Source organism: Schistocerca gregaria, chromosome 8, assembly GCF_023897955.1.
Source record: "Schistocerca gregaria isolate iqSchGreg1 chromosome 8, iqSchGreg1.2, whole genome shotgun sequence".
In the NCBI taxonomy this organism is placed as follows: Eukaryota; Metazoa; Arthropoda; class Insecta; order Orthoptera; family Acrididae; genus Schistocerca; species Schistocerca gregaria.
This window is the reverse complement of record NC_064927.1, coordinates 331,006,695-331,028,067: the sequence shown is the minus strand read 5'-3', so window position 1 is coordinate 331,028,067 and position 21,373 is coordinate 331,006,695. Positions and strand designations below refer to the sequence as shown.

The following is a 21,373-nucleotide window of genomic DNA, read 5'->3' as shown; positions in this document are numbered from 1 at the left end:
ACGACAGCGCACCGGCCTCGGTGGAAGATTCTGGGTCGCATACTCCGTCACCTAGTTACTACCCACAGGAGCACAGGCCCGCTCAATCTTACTGTTTCTTCCACGCGAGATTCGGGGAGCAAGCACGCAAATGCCAGTCGCCGTGCTCTTACCCAAACTCCAACCGCAGGTAGGCAGCGGTGCCACCTCCTGCGACATAAACAACGTGCACCATCCAACGTTGCATTCCGTTTTGGACAACAACAGTAAGTGTGGTCGAGTCTATGTCCGAGATTTACAATCGGGTGTACGGTTTCTGGTAGACACTGGCGCAGATGTCTCTTTGCTACCGGCTCGCCTAGCGACCAATAAAGTGCAACCGCACAAAACAGTACTTCGTGCAGTGAACTTGTCTACCTTACAGTGTTCGGGTTCTACACTGTATACAGTGAAACTTTCGCCTGAGTGCAAGCTGAAGTGGACGTTTTTAGAGTCAACAGTTGAAGAACCTATTCTCGGAATTGATTTCCTCAGGCACTATCAGTTGTCACTAGATTTTGTGAAACATACTGTGTTTTACCCCCCACTGAACAAACATATTCCTTTCGCTCCGCCGAGTGACAGTTCGGCTAACACCAAACATGTGCGCTGGGCTAAGAAGTGCCCAAACCTATCTTGGACAAACGAGTGGCTAGCGGAGCGCGCCGAGTCTCCGAACTTGCGGATGAAACGTAGGGAAATGCTGTTGCATCCCCGCGACATACATCACGAGTTGACCTCCACACAACAACGCCTCGCGTCACTACAAGCGGACGTCTCGTCGGCTACAGACAAGTTTAGTCCGTGCCAATCTGGTGTTCCCGTGCCCGCACACATTAATGACAATGTTGTGAACTCTGCAAACTGTGTCAGCATTCCCCCTTGTAATGACAGTGTATGCCTGTGTGCTCATGTTCCATGCGTTTCGAATGAACAATTAACCTCCCAAGCCCGTGGCAATGAAATACAGCCGTCTGCTGTTAGGCCACACCCACTCGGGCCTACAGCGCGCGTAGCGGCACGGCCCGCTACCAAAAACCAGTGTACCAACCTCGCCCAGGTTAACATGCGTGCGTTCGCTACGCAGCCTTCGAGCGATTGGCACGCCTCAGCGCCACAGCTTTGCTTGCCTGCCACCGCCTGCTCCGCTTCACGGACATCTGACTGTTTTGCCGTGCCACGTATTGCAGTAGTCACTAATGGCACAGTTCACCGGTTACGTCTAACCGGTGGGCCGCCCATATCGCAACGCCCGCGCCGCCTCAAGCCGGAATTTATGAAAATTGCAAAAGAAAAATTAGATGATTTATTACAAAAGGGAATAATTGAACCTTCTTCCGGTTGCTGGGCTAGTCCTATCTTGTTTGATCAAAAGAAAGACGGTACTTGGCGTATGGTCGGAGACTATAGGCGTTTAAATGCCCGCACCACCATTGATAAATACCCGGTCCCACACATTGCGGACTTCAATCATGCGCTCGCAGGTGCAGAGTACTTCTCTGTTTTGGACTGCAAGCACGCATTTCATCAGATCCCCATGGCTCCGGAGGATATTGAAAAGACTGCCATAACCACTCCCTTCGGGTTGTTTCAATACACATTTATGCCGTTTGGGTTGAAAAACGCCCCCCAAACGTGGCAGCGTTTCATCAATCAAACCTTATCCAATTTAGACTTTTGTTTCGTATACATGGACGACATATTGGAGTTTGCTCATACTTTGGAACAGAGTAAGGAGCGTGTTCAAGTCGTGACAGACACGTTAGCAGCTGCTGGTATAGAACTGAACAATAAAAAGACTCAATTGCACCAGTCATCCGTCACATTCCTAAGTTATGTTGTGTCGTCGGACGGTCTGACACCACCGAAGGACAAGATCAAGCCTATTCTTGAGATGCCACGCCCCCAGACCTATAGGGAATTACGCAGGTTCATCGGAACAGTTAATTATTACCGTAAACATTTGCCAGCTGCTTCTGCAGTGCAGGCACCTCTCACAGATGCACTCGCAGGCTCACAAACTTCCGGCACCCGCCAGGTCCCATGGACACCAGACATGGACAAGGCATTTAACGAACTCAAACAGCTGTTGGCCTCCGCTGTCACTATTGCTCACCCACGTGCGGACGCGACAATGTTTATCACTACTGACGCTAGTGACAGTGCTGTCGGCGCGGTACTGAGTCAGACATACAATGATGTTACGACACCCCTGCAGTTTTTCTCAAAAAAGTTAAACACTGCACAGAAGAAATACTCAGCATTCGACAGAGAATTACTTGCAGTGTACGAGGCCATAAAACACTTCAGAACTGATGTTGAGGGACGAGATTTCTATGTGCTCACTGATCACAAGCCATTGGTTCCTACAATAAAAAATCCTTCGTCTGATCCGCCCCCACGACGCTTTCGTCACATCGACTACATCTTGCAATTTACAAATGACATTCGCTACATCCGAGGAGCGGACAATGTGGTTGCTGATTTTCTCTCGCGTGTAGGTGCTGTCACAACCTTAATTGACTTAACAGACCTACCTCGGTTGCAATCAGCGGACCCTGATACCATGCAGTTGATTTCGGGCCACAGCTCCTCTCTCAAACCGGTACGCTCTACTTTCCCCGGCATACCTGAATTAGTGTGGTGTGATGAATCGACTGGTACATTGCGGCCGTTCATTCCTAAGCCCCTTCAGCGCCAGGTCTTTGACAAATTACACACATTAGCACACCCCGGTGTCAAAGCTTCCACCCGTCTGGTATCTGAACGGTTTGTTTGGAGAGACATGCGCCGCAACTGTCAGTCTTGGGCCCGGACATGCTTGTTGTGTCAACAGAACAAAGTTTCCAGGCACACTTCCCCATCCCTTGGCTGCTTTGCCCAACCGCCAGGCCGGTTTCATCATGTTCATGTGGACCTCGTAGGACCTTTGCCCCCCTCCGAGGGTTTCCGTTACTTGTTTACAGCCATTGACAGGATGACTCGGTGGGCTGAGGCCGTGCCTATTCCAAACATTACCTCTGAGACAATAAGCCGAGCATTCTTAGATTCGTGGATCTCTAGATTTGGCTCACCTGTTTACCTCACTACTGACCAGGGACGGCAATTTGAGTCTTCAGTTTTCTCCGATTTATGTAAAATGTGTGGTATTGTCAAAATTCATACTTCTGCATACCACCCCCAAAGCAATGGGCTTGTCGAGCGATGGCATCATACCTTAAAGTCTGTCTTGCGTTGTCATGACTCACTATGGACAGAAGCACTGCCCTTGGTGCTTCTTGGCCTTCGTGCGACTTTCAAGGAAGATCTCAAGGGTTCCGTAGCCGAGTTTGTGTGTGGCCAACCGGTGGTTTTGCCTGGAGAATTAGTCGCTCCCACCCCACTTCCTCGGCCCTCCGAACTCCCTTCACTTCTCGAGCGAGTGCGCTTGCACTGCGGCAAACTTCAGCCGCCACTTCCGGCTAGTCATACACCTCCGCGCGTGTACATACCGCGCACTCTAGACTCTTGTGGGTATGTGTTTCTCAGAGATGACTCAATCAAAGCCCCACTTCAGTCACCCTACACAGGTCCTTACAAGGTTGTCAAACGCTCCGGGAATAACATGGACCTCCTCATAAAAGACTCTGTAACCACGGTCTCACTCAACCGAGTGAAACCAGCTTTCATTGAGCCTCAGGTGGACCCCCCTGATTCGGCCCCTATCTCTTCCAGTCCTACTTCAAGTGGCCACTCATCTTCTCATACCATACATTCGGGTACTGATTCTCCACAGCGGGCTTCTTTGCCGAGCACTGCTTCTTCTCTGCTCTCATCTAATTCGAGTGGCCAAACTTTTCGAGGCTTCACTCCTCCCAGCCCTCGCAGTCGAGCTGCCAACCACTTGGATTCTACCATTGTGTCACCATCTTCGCGTGACAGCTCTTGGTCATGCCGTTCAATCCATGTGGGCTCCTCGTTGCCTTCGGCCACACTCCCTCGGCCGTCAGTTGATCACCCGAGGTTGTCGCCTGCGCAGTCCAGTGCACCTGCCACACCCCTCTCCGCAAACGCTTCTCCCTGCCATGGCTTCCCCACACCTCCCTGCCGCCCCCCCCCCCCCCCCCCTGGCTCGTACAGGTGCCACCCAAGAATTCACAACACATGTACATCCTGATAACATACATAAATTATCTGTTGTTGTTGATGGTGATAAGGCGTGTGTGTTACTCTCGTGTGACAAAATTGAGGGAGGAAGTGCAGGAACTCGTGTGGTGCGTCGCTTTAAATTAAGCACAAGTGCTGCGTGTGGCAATTTGCGTGCCTTTGTTAGGCCTTCTGGCAAGGTGATTCTCCGCCTGCCTGCAGACGAAGTGCTACACCTCCACTCCAGGACAGGACGTCGTCTTCGGCCGCCGGCTTCGCTTGCTGATTTTGCCGTCGACGTACCGGGTTTCACCCCCCGGTCTCCTACCAGTCGACCGCTTCCGCCTGACGCTGAAGAACTGTATGTTACCTTCCTAACTTCTCACCCCCCCTCCCCCCATTCACAGGGACGTACTCCATACTGCGCGGGGGGGGGCTATGTGGCATGCAGCGCCGTAAATATCGATATTTGTAAAGAGTGTAAGTGTGCTATCTTTGAGATGGAGAGTTTTGGAGGATGTTTTCCGCTAACGAGTTAGTTAGCCTCATGGACTTGTATCGGTGTAGACGTGAAGTGCTAATAAATTGTCATATGAGAGAATACTAGTTGTTTACCTACAACTATCACCCAATTCCCTCAGATGTAAAGGTTGATGTAGATGATAAATTGAGATGCCCTATCTACTAACCCACCAACAGTAAGCCCGAAATAACTTAAAGTACTCAAACAGTGTGAATGTGGGTCTGCACACCTCTACAACTCTCCATCATAGAAGTAGAGCTGACCACATTTGTTACATTGTTAACAACATCAAGAGTGGGTCATATTTGATGAAAGATTTTCCTCTTCTCATATGAACCTGGGTTCAGCTTGTATTTTCACATTCATCTGGAAGAAAACTAAAACCAGTAACATGATTGGAATATCATGCAAAAAAACCCATTAGGGGTGGGACTGAGTGCGGTGATGCAGTTATTAAGGCAATGGACCACTTTCGGGACAAGCTTGGTTTAGATCTCCATCTGCGAATCCATATTTCTGTTTTCTGTGGTTTCCTAACCTGTTTAAGGAAAATGCAGGCGGCTCCTTTCAAATGAAACAGCTGATTTGCCTCCTCATACTACTGGAGCTTGTACTCATTCCTTACTGACCTCATTCCATGGGATATTGAGCCCTGTTCATCCTTCCTTCTCGTTGTAAGGAGTACGTTACCTGTTGATGACCTGCAAACTTCCAGATTTTTTGTAAATGAGCAGAATAATACTGTTCACATCCAAAGACGTGTAGACGAATTGCAACATTTCACAGCAGCATTTGCATCAGATGTCCCTACCATGGACGATACAGCCTGACTGCATCAATCAACTCTAGTGGATGAATTTCCCTCATGTGAAGATATCTGTTAACTGGAAGTCTCCATCTTTGTATCCAATGGATATGCCTGTGTGACATGCCAGATTCATTATCTGAAACCTTTCTGTTGAAAGCAAAGACGGTACCAGATCCCCACACACCTCCTTCTCAGTCACTGACTATTGTGAATATGGCTCATGAATTATTTCACAGAAATAATGTGATGTTGCTACTAAGTACGTGTGGTAACTCAGGTAATATGATTCCACATTGTCTCCTTGCTTATTATCCACAACATCTATTCTGAAGGCAATACTATGCTTTAATTTTATATGATTAACATTGAGTCTATTATCCACAACAGACAAGACAGTATTAGAATTGGAAGCTCTTTAAACTTGTTCTTCTCTGCTTATCTGAAGAAAACAGCATAGCTGGTTGAAAACGGTTGACATTAGCTTTGGATAGAAATACAAGATTATCAATCGGAACTCTCCCAAGAGCTAGGATCTTAGGGTTCAATGGACATAACATGATATTTTTTTATATCTTAAAAGTAGAAACTGAAAAAAAAAAAAAAAAAGAAAATAAAAATACAGTTTGAGCCAGTGTAACGTAGGTATCACCACATTTCTGTTCACATGATTTGGTCATGTTCCAAACATAAGCCAACCTTACCACATCCAATTCAGGAAATAAGTTCTTATTTCATTAATGACTTATAAGCCTTTCCTTGACAATATAAAAAGTGATAATCTTCATTGTGGTGCACATTTTCAAGTCCTTTCAAAGTAGATGAAGTTCGAGTTGAACTTCCGCACAATTTCTGTTTGATGTTACCCCTGCCCAAGCTTGGCATGCTTTGTGAAGAAATAAAGAACAATCAAAATATGAAAAAGAGGATCATACAGAAATATTCTGATTATTTTAGAGAAATATGGTCAAATATGATATACTATAGTGTCATCTGTAGTTCAAAGCTGACTTCAGCCAGTAAAAATTGTGTAAATTCAGTTTTGCACTACATCAATGTTTCTTGAGTAGGATATGTATGTGAAGAATTTAGCATAAAATATATATTTCCCCATGTATTCATAATATCAAATATGTGTTCACTGAATCTTTTTGGGCAACTCAAGGGGAAAAATAGCACACCTTTTCTTTTAGCGGGAATACTGCTGGCTTTACTAATAAATTGGCAGCATAAAGATGCACCAAATACCTGAATTAAAGTTTAGAACCATGATCCTACAAAGTAACAATGTTCATAAACAAAATGTAATTTGCTAATAAAATTGTCTTCCAAATCTTAAAAACTAATAATTTACATTTAAAATTTCACCAGTGGTAAAATCCTGGATAGAATTTTCAATTCATGTTAAGCAAAAATCATTACCTTACTGACACAACTCACAATTTATTCATCCGCTTAGAAACTACAGCACAGTTTTTGTGGATCTACATTCAGTAGCTCACACAATTGAACTACATGTTCCTTCCTACTGACTGGCTGAGTAAATTGTAGCAGGAGAAAAAGGTGCACCCTCGTTTTTTCATCGGTATAAGTATTTATATCTGCTCTTTTGTCTTAATCCTGTGGTAAAACAATGAAAAAACATCACTTTTTTCCCTTTAGTGCTTGCAGATTTGGTGTTGAAGTAAGCTCCTTCCTGCCTTGCAACTCTACATCTTTAGGTCACTTGGAACAGGAAGAACTTGGAGAAAACTCTTGAACAATTGTCTCCTCAATCTCTGTGGATGAGTTGTTGTTGTCAGAGGTTCCAGAAGTTTCAAGTATTGATAGGTATATTGGTCTATTATGGGACATAGTTGACCAGTTACTCAGCTGGACACATATGCACAAATGCTCTTATAGTGCCACCTGAAGCACTTTATATGTCAGACACTGGAAGTGACCCAATCTTAACCTTTCTGATGACAGCATCAGAACATTTCATGTCACATTCATTCCAATCTGTTTGAAGTCCTTATGTATTTATTCACTATTGCCCCGAAACATATTTTAAAAAGACATCGAATAGTTTATGTAGTTGTTAGTTACAGCTTTAATTTGTTAGAGTTTTTATATGCAGAAATTTTGTACTTGAACAACCAATAAGGCATGCGATGCAACAGGGCATTTTATTTTCTGCAACACAATCATAATCATATGTGAACTGAAAGTAGAGGGAGGAGAATCGAAATGAAAGAGAAGGGGCTACTGATGTCAGCTTCTGGGACTTAATGTGGAATCAGCAACAATGAGTGAAAATGTGTATCAGACCAGGATTTGAATCCACAGTCTCCTGCTTACTAGGCGGTTGCATTAACCACTGTGAACTATCTAGGAACACCTCTCAGCCAATCTACATTCCCATCAAGCACTACATATCCACAGCCCCATCCATGTCCTCCATGTTTGCTACTTCGAGATTCCAGCAAGATGTCAGACATAATTGTGCATCCACACTGAAGGGGTGGATTCATTTCCCATTGAGGTGAACCGATTATATGAATGCATGACGTGTCTGAAAGAACATACACCTTGCCCACTCCACAGCTGTGACACGTATTATGTAAATTGAAGATGGAAGGGACAGAGAGGAAAATAGAGGGAAGGGACTATGTGGAATCATCAGTGATGAGTGAAAATGTGTGCTGGACCAGAATTCAAACCCAGGATCTCTTGCTTATTAGGCAGTTATGTTAACAACTGCACAATCTGGACACAGTGTTTACCGCAATTGTGTTGATTATCTCAGCATGCCTCTTAGTTGACACATATTCTCACCTAGCACCACCTATCCACAGTCCCCGTCCATGCCCCCCATGCAAGTATGTGGAGCTACCATGTACAAGGAAAAATATAAAGTGTGTGTGTGCAAGGAAAAATGAAAACATAGCCTTTCGAAACCAAGCTAAACTACTACTGAAAATGTTCTACAACTGGTACGTAGTGATGTAGGTTATATTAGCAGACCTTCTTGAGTGAAGCATATTTTTTGCTATTTATCTGGATGATAACTCAAGATTGTCAGTAGTGAAAGTGCTAAAGCATAAAAGTGACAAGTTTGAGTCTCCTGTGCAGTTTACGGGATGTACAGGGTGTGAAACAGGAAGGAAACTGCAAAGTTTCCAATCTGACGAAGGGATTGTGATCATCAACAGCAGATTTGAAGAGTTGTTCAAGGAAGAAGGCATATTACATAGGAAAAGCACAGTCATCCAGCAAAAAAGCTAAGGACCTGAATCAGACACATATATCCCTCATGATGTGCTACTATTCAAAGGTGCTTTGCACAGCACCTTTCAGCAGGCGAAGCGTGGGGATTTAAGTTCCGATGGCAGCCTGATTTATTCAAAACAGATGTTCAACAAGATACCAATAATCCTATATGAAGCCTGGATACAGAAATAAATTATTAAAGAATTTTTGAAAATGCCCACTGTGTTTCACTACACAGCCTGGACAAGCATGTTTACATCTGACAAGCTTGGGGGAGTGAGCAGAAGAATGTGTTTATCTTGGAGTGGAAGCAGGCTCAAAAGTGTATCATCTGTGGAGCCTTGCACAGTAAAAATCCTTTCGAGAAGAAGATGTCACCTTGAAGAGAGAGTATTCTCTCTGAAGGCTGTGGTACACAAAGAAGTGTGTCTTCCAGGGGAACTAAACACAATGCAGATGACAACAGCTGATCCATACAGCAATGAGGTGTCGACAGACAATGCCCATATGGTGTGGTTGTGATTCCCAGATCTAACAACAGATGGTAACAAATCATCACTGAGGAATGCAGAACCAGCAGCAGTTGATGCAGTCAAGTCAACAGCTGTTTGAGGGGATGGGGCTCAATCTGGGGTCAGAGGAAAAGATAGATATGATACAGAAGATCATGCACTTACCAGCAATGAAGGAATTGATGTGTGTGAGGAAAGCATCACGGTGTTAGATAGTGAAATTTCCAATGCAAATAGTGAAATGGGTTTACGACGGTCTTCATGCCTGGTGAAACCCAAGAAGTGTGGTTTGTGTCTCTTTGCATGTTTTTTAGTTTCTACATATCACATGAATCCATCTTATCCAACATCAGAAGAAAAGGTTTAAGCCTAATTTCACAGAGGTGAATGGTGTGCAGCCATAGGGTCAGAGATGAGTAGACTATAACGCTGCAATATATGGCAACTCGCCGTCAGATGGATAGCTGATCATGTTATAGGAAGTAAATTGATATATATACAACAAATCAAAACAGATAAGATAATACTACTAAATTTAAAGCAAAGTTAGTAGCTCTGGGCTATAGCCAGATATTTGGACTATATTACTGGGGAAGCTATTGCGCAGTGATGAGACATAGCAACAGCAGTATTAAAGGGATGGAAAATCAAACACATTATTGTAGAAATTGCTTATCTGAATAGTAACATAAGTGGCAACATTTTCATCCAGCAATCAAAATTGTTTGTTGAGAGGAAGGATTTATTTATTTATTTACCAGTCCAGTAAATCTCATATACATACAGAGTATTACAGATGTTGGATATATTTTAGTGAACAACAGTATTAGGCAACTATTTTACTTTGTTACTCATATAATCTGACAAACTTTTATTTTCATAATATTGTTACATTCCAGCCTGGATTTTCCATTTTTTTGATTTTTGCACTTAAAATGTGGTTGACAAGATGAAAGGTAGCTGTCTCAGTGGGATGTCGTGCTCAGAAATCATGATGGCATACTGATAGTACATTATTCTGATTGAAATATTTTGTTAGCCAAGCTAGAAAGAATTGTTCTATAATCTTTGAAAAATCAGACAGCAGTGCTACAGGTCTATAATTTGATATTTTCTGGAAGTCGCCTTTCTTATAAAGAGGTATGACTTTAGCAATTCTCAGCAGATCTGGGAAAGTGCCCTTTGACAGTGAAGAATTGCAAATGCCCAATCATTCAACAATAGAAAATCCAGGATGAGTGTGGCTCAGCAGCCAGAAACTGTGGTCATGTGTGTGTGAGTTCTATTGTGCCTGTCTCTGACTCAGCAGCTCTGCTACGTGGTGAGTTACAAATGTCTAATCATGGTATTTGTAAGGGCTTCACCAGGCAGGTAAGGACTGAAATGATTTTTTCTGCTCTTTCATTATAAAGTTAGGTCTGAAACAATGTGAAAAGTATCCTTGTGCATTCTTCTCCAACAATTTGATCAGTGGCATTCATGTTGACAAGTTGTTTTAATAGGAGCAGAAGACAGGATTATAATATTCAATAATGTCTTAAAATCCCACATTAACACTAAAGAAATGGATGATATGTTGCTTAATCTAGTACTTGAGATGGAACAGTCTCAAGCACAAGTGAAATTAAACCAAACTAGCTACATTTAGCAGATGCTAAGAGAATTTAAAATGCATAACTGCAAAGGTATAGTTAAACCATGTAATAACAACTATTTAGGTGAAGACAAGATTGGTAAGCCAACTGAACAAAAATTGTACCATAAATCTGGGGGCTGTTTGCTGTATATCTCCACATGTACTCGATTTTATACAGCCTTTATTGCAGGAAGGTTAGGTCATTTCAGTTTTGAAACATGTGCTTCTCATTTGGCTAGAGTAAAAATAGTGTTTTGTTACCTGCAGTAAACAAAAGATTTGTCTTTATGTTTCAAAGTTGATTGTTCTGACATTAGCGTATTCAGTGATGCTGACTGGGCAAATAATTCAGTTGATAGTAAACCTGGAATTTAATAGTGTGAGACTTTTAAGTTATTCTCTTATGATGTCTGTTTAGTTAATGTGGTAACCATCATCAGAATTCAGTGCAGTTTCTGGAGCACTCAGAAACCAAGGGATTTCCAGCTTATATTTCTCTTTTCTGTATAAGCTCTTTGGTTCACCTTGTCAATATGCATAGAAACATCTCTGTGTGAAGACAATACTACAATGGTAGTGCCATTCTATACGTTGTAAGTATTTATTTATCTGCAACACATTTATTAACAGTGATGATGTGTGTGTTATTATTCAATCACCTATCTTCATCCAGATCTCAATGTGCATCGTGTACTTTAAATTACAACAATTATGTTATTATCAAAAATTGCAAAAAGATATTGACCAACTTACTTCAATATTTTGTGCAATGCTCTAGTAAACATTCAAATGGACATAGACTGTGTATTTTTTAAACAACAATGTATAGGTTTTCTTTTAAAACTGACTGCAGGAAAGAAAATTCTATGCTGCACTGTATTGTGAAAAAGATAGAGTCAGATAGGGAAAAGTCTAAAAGTGTAAAATGAAAGTCTAATATATTCATCAAAAACAGCAAACCCTTATACATGCTACATAAAACTAAATATGGAATTTATATCTAAAAACAAAGATGATGGGACTTACCAATCAAAAGTGCTGGCAGGTCGATAGACACACAAACAAACACAAACATACACACAAAATTCTAGCTTTCACAACCAACGGTTGCTTCTTCAGGAAAGAGGGAAGGAGAGGGAAAGACGAAAGGATGTGGGTTTTAAGGGAGAGGGTAAGAAGTCATTCCAATCCCGGGAGCGGAAAGACTTACCTTATGGGGGAAAAAAGGACAGGTGTACACTCGCGCACACATACATATCCATCCGCACATACACAGACACAAGCAGACATTTGTAAAGGCAAAGAGTTCGGGCAGAGATGTCAGTCGAGGCGGAAGTACAGAGGCAAAGAAGTTGTTGAAAGACAGATGTGGTATGAGCGGCGGCAACTTGAAATTAGCGGAGGTTGAGGCCTGGCGGATATCGAGAAGAGAGGATATATTGAAGGGCAAGTTCCCATCTCCAGAGTTCTGACAGGTTGGTGTTAGTGGGAAGTATCCAGATAACTCGGATGGTGTAACACTGTGCCAAGATGTGCTGCCCGTGCACCAAGGCATGTTTAGCCACAGGGTGATCCTCATTACCAACAAACACTGTCTGCCTGTGTCCATTCATGCGAATGGACAGTTTGTTGCTGGTCATTCCCACATAGAAAGCTTCACAGTGTAGGTAGGTCAGTTGGTAAATAACGTGGGTGCTTTCACACGTGGCTCTGCCTTTGATCGTGTACACCTTCCGGGTTACAGGACTGGAGTAGGTGGTGGTGGGAGGGTGCATGGGACAGGTTTTACACCGGGGGCGGTTACAAGGGTAGGACCCAGAGGGTAGCGAAGGTGGTTTGGGGATTTCATAGGGATGAACTAAGAGGTTACGGCGGTTAGGTGGACAGCGGAAAGACACTCTTGGTGGAGTGGGAAGGATTTCATGAAGGATGGATCTCATTTCAGGACAGTATTTGAGAAAGTCGTATCCCTGCTGGAGAGCCACATTCAGAGTCTGGTCCAGTCCCAGAAAGTATCCTGTCACAAGGGGGGTACTTTTGTGGTTCTTCTGTGGGAGGTTCTGGGTTTGAGGGAATGAGGAAGTGGCTCTGGTTATTTGCTTCTGTACCAGGTCAGGAGGGTAGTTCCGAGATGCGAAAGCTGTTTTCAGGTTGTTGGTGTAATGGTTCAAGGATCCCGGACTGGAGAAGATTCGTTTGCCACGAAGACCTAGGCTATGGAGAAGGGACCGTTTGATGTGGAATGGGTGGCAGCTGTCATAATGGAGGTACTGTTGCTTGTTGGTGGGGGAATTTGATTTTTGACAGTGAGACTAGCTTACTGAAATGATTACCATGTATATAAAATTATTATTAACAAAGTTATTAACATTTGAGACTAAAACTGTTTATGTAATCTACATCTACACCTATACTGTGCAAATCTCCATGAAGTGCATGGCAGAGAGTATACCCCAGCACAGCAGTTGCTAGGTTTTTTTTCCATTCTATACACATATGGAGTGCAGAAAGAATGATTGTCTGAATGCCTCTTTACTTTTTGTAATTATAATAAACTTGTCCTCATGATCCCTATTGCAGCAATACATAGGGGGTTGTAGTACATTCCTAGAGTCACCTTTAAAGACAGTTCCTGAAATTTTGTTAGTAGACTTTCTTGGGGTAATTTACATCTATGATCAAGAGTGTGTCAGTTCAATTTCTTCAGTAACTGTGCGACATTCTCCCATGGGTCAAATAAGCTTGTGACAATTTGTGCTACCCTTCTCTGTATTCATTCAATATCCCCTGCTAGTCCTATTTTATATGTGTCACACACACTTAAGCATCATTCCAGATTGGGTTGCATGAGTGATTTGTAAGCAATCTTCTTTGTAGATTGATTGCACATCCCCAATATTCTGCCAATAACCTTACGTATGACTGAGTCTATGTGATCATTCAATTTCATATCCTCACAAAATGCTACACCCATGTATCTGCATCAGCTGGGCAATACCAGCTGTGACTCATTGCTGTTATAGTCATAGGATTCTCAATTTTTTCATTTTTCATTTAATGAAGTGCACATTTTACATTTCTGAACATTTAATGCAAGTTGCCAATCTTTGCACCACTTGAAATCTTATCAAGATCTGACAGAATATTTATGCAGCTTCTTTCCCCATATGCACAATTCAGAAAAGCTAGTGGTGGTGGAGTGGGGGGGGGGGGGGGGGGGGGGGAGGATCCAGATGGCTCTTGTGAAGCAGCCATTGGAATCAAGAACATTATGATCAGTTGCATGTTGTGCCACAGGATGGTCTACTTTTCTCTTGGCCACACTTTGGCAGTGGCCGTTCATCCTAGTGGGCAGCTGGTTGGTAATCACACTAAAAAAAAAGGCTGTGCAATGATTGCTGCAGAGATGGTAAATGACATGGCTGTTTTCACAGATGGCCCGGCCCCTGATGGGGTACAACAAACCTGTGAGGGAATTGTAAGTGCTGGGTGGATGGTTTGGCAAGGTCTTGCTACTGGGTCTTCTAAAGGGATATAATCCTTGTGGCAAGGGGCTAGTATTGGGAGTGGTGCAGATGTGGACTACGATGTTGTGCAGGTTGGGTGGGGGACCACTTTAGGTGGGGTGGGAAGGATCTCAAGTAAGATGTCCCTCATTTCAAGACATGATTATAAGTAATCAAACTCCTGATGAAGAGTGTAGTTCAGTTGTTCCAGTCTGGGTGATGAAGGGGGCACTACTTTGTGGCTGGTTCTTGTGGATGGTGGGACAACTGGGGGTGTGAGGTGAAATTGCATGGGAAATCTGTTTGCAAACTAGGTCTGGTGGATAGTGTCTGTCTGTGAAGGCCTTGGTGACACCCTCCGCATACTGGGGAAGGGAATTCTTGTCACTGTAGAAATGCTGTCACCAGGTAGCCAGCTTGTATGGGAGGGATTTTTTGGAGTAAAATTGCTGACAGCTGTCAAAATGCAGGTACTGTTGGTGGTTGGTGTGTTTAAGGAGGAAAGAGGTGTAGATGGAGCCATCAGAAAGGAGGAGGTCATTGTCTAGGAAGATGGCATGCAGGTTTGTGGAGAACCAGGTGAAGTGGATGTGAGAGAAGGTGTTGAGGTTGTGAAGGAACGAGGGTAGGGTGTCTTGGCCCTGAGTCCAGATTGTGAAGATCTAATCAATGACTATGACTCAGGCTAAGTATTAGGCATTTTTGGAGGCTAGGAAGGTCTCACAGCCTCAAAACTAATCCTGACCTAATCATCCTACCCACAGACAAAGGTTTCAGTACTCTTGTTATGAATCACAATGACTACCTGGCAAAGGGCCTCCGCTAATTATCTGATTCCTCACCTATAAACTCTGTTAGAGTGATCCCTTCCCAGAAGTCCAACATAACCTCCAATCCTTACTTAAAGCCTTAGGCCCTTCCCAGAACCTCTCCCCTGAATCCATTTCCCTCCTCACCCCTATAACACCCATCACACTAAACTTCTACATGCTCCCCATAATCCACAAACCCATTAATCCTGAGTGCTCCATTGTGTCCGGTTATTGTACGCCCACTGAAAGAATTTCAGCCCTCATTGACCAACAGCTCAAACCAATTGCCTGAAATCTAGCCTCCCACATCAAAGATATCAACCACTGCATTCACTGACTCTCCACCATTCCCATCACTTTACCTCCTGGATCCCTACTTGTCATTGTTGACACTGCTTCCCTATATCCCAACATGGTCTTTCTGCTACTAAACATTACCTCTCCCAACGTCCTTCAAACTCAAGATGTTCCTACCCTCCCACAATGCCAAACCCCTAGCCCTATTCAGGTTCAGTTATGATATCTTCGTGATCTAGATCAGGTGTCTCCAAACTACGGCCCGTGGGCTGAAACTGGCCCATGAGGGCTGGCAAACCGGCCCGCGTTAGCTGGCCAGACATCCCTGGTATCCGGCCAGCCAAATATTTGAGGTGGTACCTATATTGCCAACAATTGAGTTTCGACCCTCTATCGCGACCAATACACCGCGACATTGGCGGAGCCCTATCTTTACAAAGTGGAAGGTCATGCTTATAATTGTGGCTATCCACAATAAACAGACAGACCATTCTCCATGTGATAGTGAAAAAAAAAGAATGGTTAACAGACTAGTTTACGAAAACATTTTAAGTAAAAAAAATCTTTGCATTTTATTATACTCACGAGTCTGGTGCAAGTCTTTCAAATGGATGCCACTTCGGCAACTAGCCTTAGTAATCAATCATTATGGAAGACGCTTCTTAAGCGAGGTTTCACTTTCTTTTTATTATGTTGTAAAATACTCATAGCAAGTAAATCATAAAAATATTTTTATTTAAAGGCAATTCAAAGAAAATACAATACCTGGTGTACATAATGATATTTGATATTTTAGTTGTAACTGGTGTATTAAAATAACTGTAATTTATTTATATCTTGAAAACTCACAGTGTTAGAATATTCACGTAAAGAAATTAACATCTTAGTGATAATTAGTGACTTTTATGCAGCTGTAACTTTCCTTTCATAATTACCTCCAGTTGTAAATCAAGTTTACTGGTAGAGATAATCACCAGCGACTTCAAATGCTCATCACTTAATTTTGATCTGTAAATACGTTTTGCATGTTTCATTTTGGAGAAAGTTTTTTCACACAAATAAGTAGTGCCAAAATCGGAAAAAAAACAGGCAAATTTATGTAAATTTGGAAACTGTTTGGATGGAAGACACTTATAAAATTCCAGTAATATTGACTTTGAATGTTTTTCTTTAAAAAAAATCGCTACATTGCAAATCAATAATTTCAAATTGAAGTTCTGCAGGTAACGCTTCTACATCGACATCAAAGGGATTTTGAAATATCTTGATATTGTTTGAATTTGCATCGATATCTGAAAAATGTGATTCAAAATTAATTTTTAAAGCATCCAAAGCTTCAATTGTGAAAGTTACAGGAAATGGAATCTCAGTTTGCTGATTGAATGTTTGGAATGTATTAAAATGCGTGAAGCCTACTTTGTTCAACTGAGACGGAAACAAAGCAATCTTTTGTCGAAAGGACTTAACAAGCATGTATAAAGTTAGCAGAAGCTGGTTTTCACCTTGCAATTTTAAATTAAGGTCATTCATATAACCACTCACCATGAGTGGCCCTTATGACTTCGTGGAGGAGTCAATGTGGTCCGCAGATTAAAAATTTTGAAGAGCCCTGATATAGATTCAAGGCCAAGACACCCAACCTTCATTCCTTCACAACCTCAACACCTCTCCAATCCACCTCACCTGGTCCTCCTCAAACCAGCATGCCACATTCAAAGACATTGACCTCCTCCTCTCTGATGACTCAATCCAAACCTCTGTCCACACTAACTCCACCAGTCACCGATAGTACTTGTACTTTGACAGCCGGTATCCCTTTCACACCACACAATATCTCCCATACAGGCTGGCTACCCAGAGACGGCATATCTGCATTTTCAAGAACTTTTTTGCCCAGTATGTTGAGGGTCTCACCAAGACCTTCACAGACATGCACAGACATGCACCATCCTCAGATCCAGTCTGAAAACAGGTCTTCTGTGTCATTTCCCCCATATACCCAATCCTCTCACTGCCCCCAAGAGCCAGCCACAAAGGAGTCACTCCTTCATCTCCCAATACCCCACAGACTGTAACAACTGAGCCACATCCCTCACCAGGGCTTTGATTACTTATCATCATGCCCTAAAATGAGGGACTTCTTTCCCGATATCATTCGCACTCCTCCTAAAGTGGTCCCCACTCAACCTCCACAACATCGTAGTCCGTTCCTATGCTACCTCCAATCCCAACTCCTTGCCACAAGGATCGTATCCCTGTGGAAGACCCAGGTGCAAGACCTGCTCAAACCACCTACCCAGCACTTCTTATTCCAGTCCTGTCACAGGTTTACCCCACACAATCAGGGGCCAGACCATCTGTGAAAATAGCCATGTCATCTACCAGCTCTGCAGCAATCATTGCACAATTTTTTTTATGTTGGTATGACTAGCAGTCAGTTGTCCACTAGGATGAACAACCACCACCGAACTATGGCCAAGAGCAAAGCAGACCATCCTGTGGCACAACATGCCACTGAACATAACATCCTTGATTTCAATGGTTGTTTCATTACCCAAGCTTTCTGGATCCTCCCCTCCACCACTAGCTTTTCTGAACCGTGCTGGTGGGAGTTATCCTTACAACACATTCTCTGCTCCTGTAATTAACCTGGCCTCAACCTACAGCAACATACTGTCCCCACACACTCCACCCGATAGTTTCTGATTCCTTTGTCTTATCACCTCCTTCCCATTCCCATCTCCTACACACTTCATTTGCCACCTTCTGCCAATGCACAAACCCCTCTTTCCCTACTCTTCTCCTTTCTCATTCCATTTTCCCCACCTCTCTGTTCCACGACCTCCTGACACTGCACCTATTGCCATTGTAGTCCCTTGACACATAGCCAGACAGTGCTCCTCTCTTCCCCCACTTGTACACTACTATTCCTTCCCCTTTTCTGCCTCCTCCAGATTGCTGCTACCATACCATGTGATAGTTGCACTGTGGCTCCAGCTGCCAGAATTGGCAGTCATGTATGTGTGAGGTGTGCTTGAGTGTTGTGTGTTTCTCTTTTTCCAATGAAGGCTGTGGCTGAAAGTTTATTTGTGAGTGTCTTTTAATTGTGCCTGTGTGTTATGTTTACAGTAAGCAGCAATGTATATTTTCCTATGCTATTGTAAACTGTTGATACTGTTGATGTTGCCGGCACTGGTGATGATTACAGTCATTCTTAGTCCACCCCAATCCCTTCTCCAACATTCTTTGTTTGTCATTTTCTGCCAATGCACCCACCCCTCTTTTCCTGCTCCTCTCCTTTTTCACTCCATTTTCCAGCCCTCCCTGCCCCACAATCTCCTGATGCTGTGCCAACTGGCATTGTAGTGTCTGGACACTCAGCCACACAACACTCCTCTCTTTCCCCAACCGTACATTTCTGTCTTTTCCCCTTCCTTGCCTCTTCCTGATTGTTGTTGACATCCCATGTGATAGTTGCATTGTGGCTCAAACTGCCAGAATTCATGGTCAAGTATGTGCGAGTTGTGCTTGCTTGTGTGAATGAATTACGTGTGTTTCTCTTTTTCCAATGAAGGCTGTGGCTGAAAGCTTATTTGTAAGCGTCCTTCAATTATGCCTGTCTGCAAGTCAGTGTGCTATCTTTACAGTGAGCAGCAATGTATCTTTTCCTACATTACTGTAAATAGTTGATAATGTTAATGCTGCTGGCAGTGCTAATGATTACAGTCATTCTTGGTAAAACTGTGGTTTATGGGTAGTATTGATTACTTCAGAATCTCAACTGAAGCTATGATACATGTTAACAGTAGTTTGTATGTCACAAAGTGAGTAAAGTATTGTTTATGTTAATCAAGAATTTACTGACCTCTCCATCCAACTCGAGCACTAGTCGAAGTACGCCATGTGCTGCAGGATGCTGAGGACCAAAATTGAGAGCCATATTCTGCACTGTCTTCTCCACTGGAGCTATTTTACTATTGTAAGGTGGCATTTTCCATTTAGCTGTCTCTTCATTTGGATACATAACAGGATTTTCAAACTGTTTCATGTAGTCTGGATCTGGGAACCATTTCTTCACATTCCTGCTCTGCCTAAGAAAAATTCACGTCTAAATGTTAATTGGACAATAATGAAAGCAGGTTACAATGAGGAGTTTTATACATTTTTAAATGCTTGCTAATAAGCAGTGCCAAATAAGGAATAAAACCATCTCCCTACACTTTGCGAAATTTTCAGGCACATCAATAGCACACAAATCAATTTCTTTCCCAAAATCAAAAGTATATTCTGCTGTTGGTATGGAAAAGTTTCCCTTTAGCCTGGATGAGTACTATACCACACAAATGTCCATGAAAGGATTTGAAAGTAAAGAACATTTTGCCTGGTCTAGGGTCACTGGGCCCAAACGCCTAATGTGCAACTTACTGCCCAAAAAGCTTCATTTATGTATTAACTTCATTGACAATATAAGGAAAAGATAAATTGCTACTCATTGTAAAGATGATATATTGAGCTGCAGACAGGCACAATGAATAGACACATACACATTAAACTTCCTGGCAGATTAAAACTGTGTGCCAGACCGAGACTCGAACTCGGGACCTTTGCCTTTCGCAGGCAAGTGCTCTACCAACTGAGCTACCCAAGCACGACTCACTCCCCGTCCTCACAGTTTTACTTCTGCCAGTACCTCATCTCCTACCTTCCAAAATTTACAGAAGCTCTCCTGCGAACCTTGCAGAACCAGCACTCCTGAAGGAAAGGATATTGCAGAGACATGGCTTAGCCACAGCCTAGGGGATGTTTCCAGAATGAGATTTTCACTCTGCAGTGCAGTGTGTGCTGATATGAAACTTCCTGACAGATTAAAACTGTGTGCCGGACTGAAACTCGAAGGAAGGTAGGAGACGAGGTACTGGTAGAAGTAAAGCTGTGAGGATGGGGCGTGAGTCGTGTTTGGGTAGCTCAGTTGGCAGAGCACTTGCCCGCGGAAGGCAAAGGTCTCGAGTTCTAGTCTCGGTCTGGCACACAGTTTTAAACTGCCAGGAAGTTTCATACCGGCACACACTCTGCTGCAGAGTGGAAATCTCATTCTGGAAACATCCCCTAGGCTGTGGCTAAGCCATGTCTCCGCAATATCCTTTCTTTCAGGAGTGCCAGTTCTGCAAGGTTCACAGGAGAGCTTCTGTAAAGTTTGGAAGGTAGGAGACGAGGTACTGGCAGAAGTAAAGCTGTGAAGGGTGTGAGTTGTGCTTGGGTAGCTCAGTTGGTAGAGCACTTGCCCACGTAAGGCAAAGATCCCAAGTTCGAGTCTCAGTCTGGCACACAGTTTTAATCTGCCAGGAAGTTTCATACCAGTGCACACTCCGCTGCACAGTGAAAATCTCATTCTGGACATACACATTGATTTTCAACCAAACCCTTTGTCAGAAAAGGAAATACACACACACACACACACACACACACACACATATATATATATATAAATATATATTCATTCATATTCATTCACACAAGCAAGCACACCTTGTACACACATGGACAGTTCACAGCAATACTAGCATTTTTGAAACTTTACAGTATGAAAACTGAAAGATACAGTATTTCCCATAAATCATCCCGGAAATGTACGCTTGCATATGCTGCTTAGAATGTCCTGTTGTTCCATTGCTATTATGCAGTTTATAGCAAAAAATGTTCAAGAAGTTGTTCTACAAATGGAATTTTTAATACAGGCATTGATGTCAGACATTAATGGCACTTATGACCATATTTCACTGAAACTGTGCTACATCAGTATGTGGCTACAAATGTGAATATCTTTATTACATAAACCCCTGTTGGCAGTAACAATGCCTCTATGACATTTCTCATTTCCAGAACTTCC

At 43.0% G+C, this 21,373-nt stretch overlaps 1 protein-coding gene across 2 annotated transcripts in view; it reads right to left on the bottom strand.

Moving 5' to 3' along the window:
- The window catches only part of LOC126284099 (NADH-ubiquinone oxidoreductase 49 kDa subunit-like), a 165,302-nt gene that overhangs the window by 102,143 nt on the left and 41,786 nt on the right, over positions 1 to 21,373 (bottom strand). For both annotated transcript variants that reach the window (XM_049982749.1, XM_049982750.1), the window contains one exon: positions 19,352 to 19,577. In XM_049982749.1, coding sequence (XP_049838706.1) covers positions 19,352 to 19,577 — 226 coding nt within the window. The remainder of the gene's footprint in view (positions 1 to 19,351; positions 19,578 to 21,373) is intronic.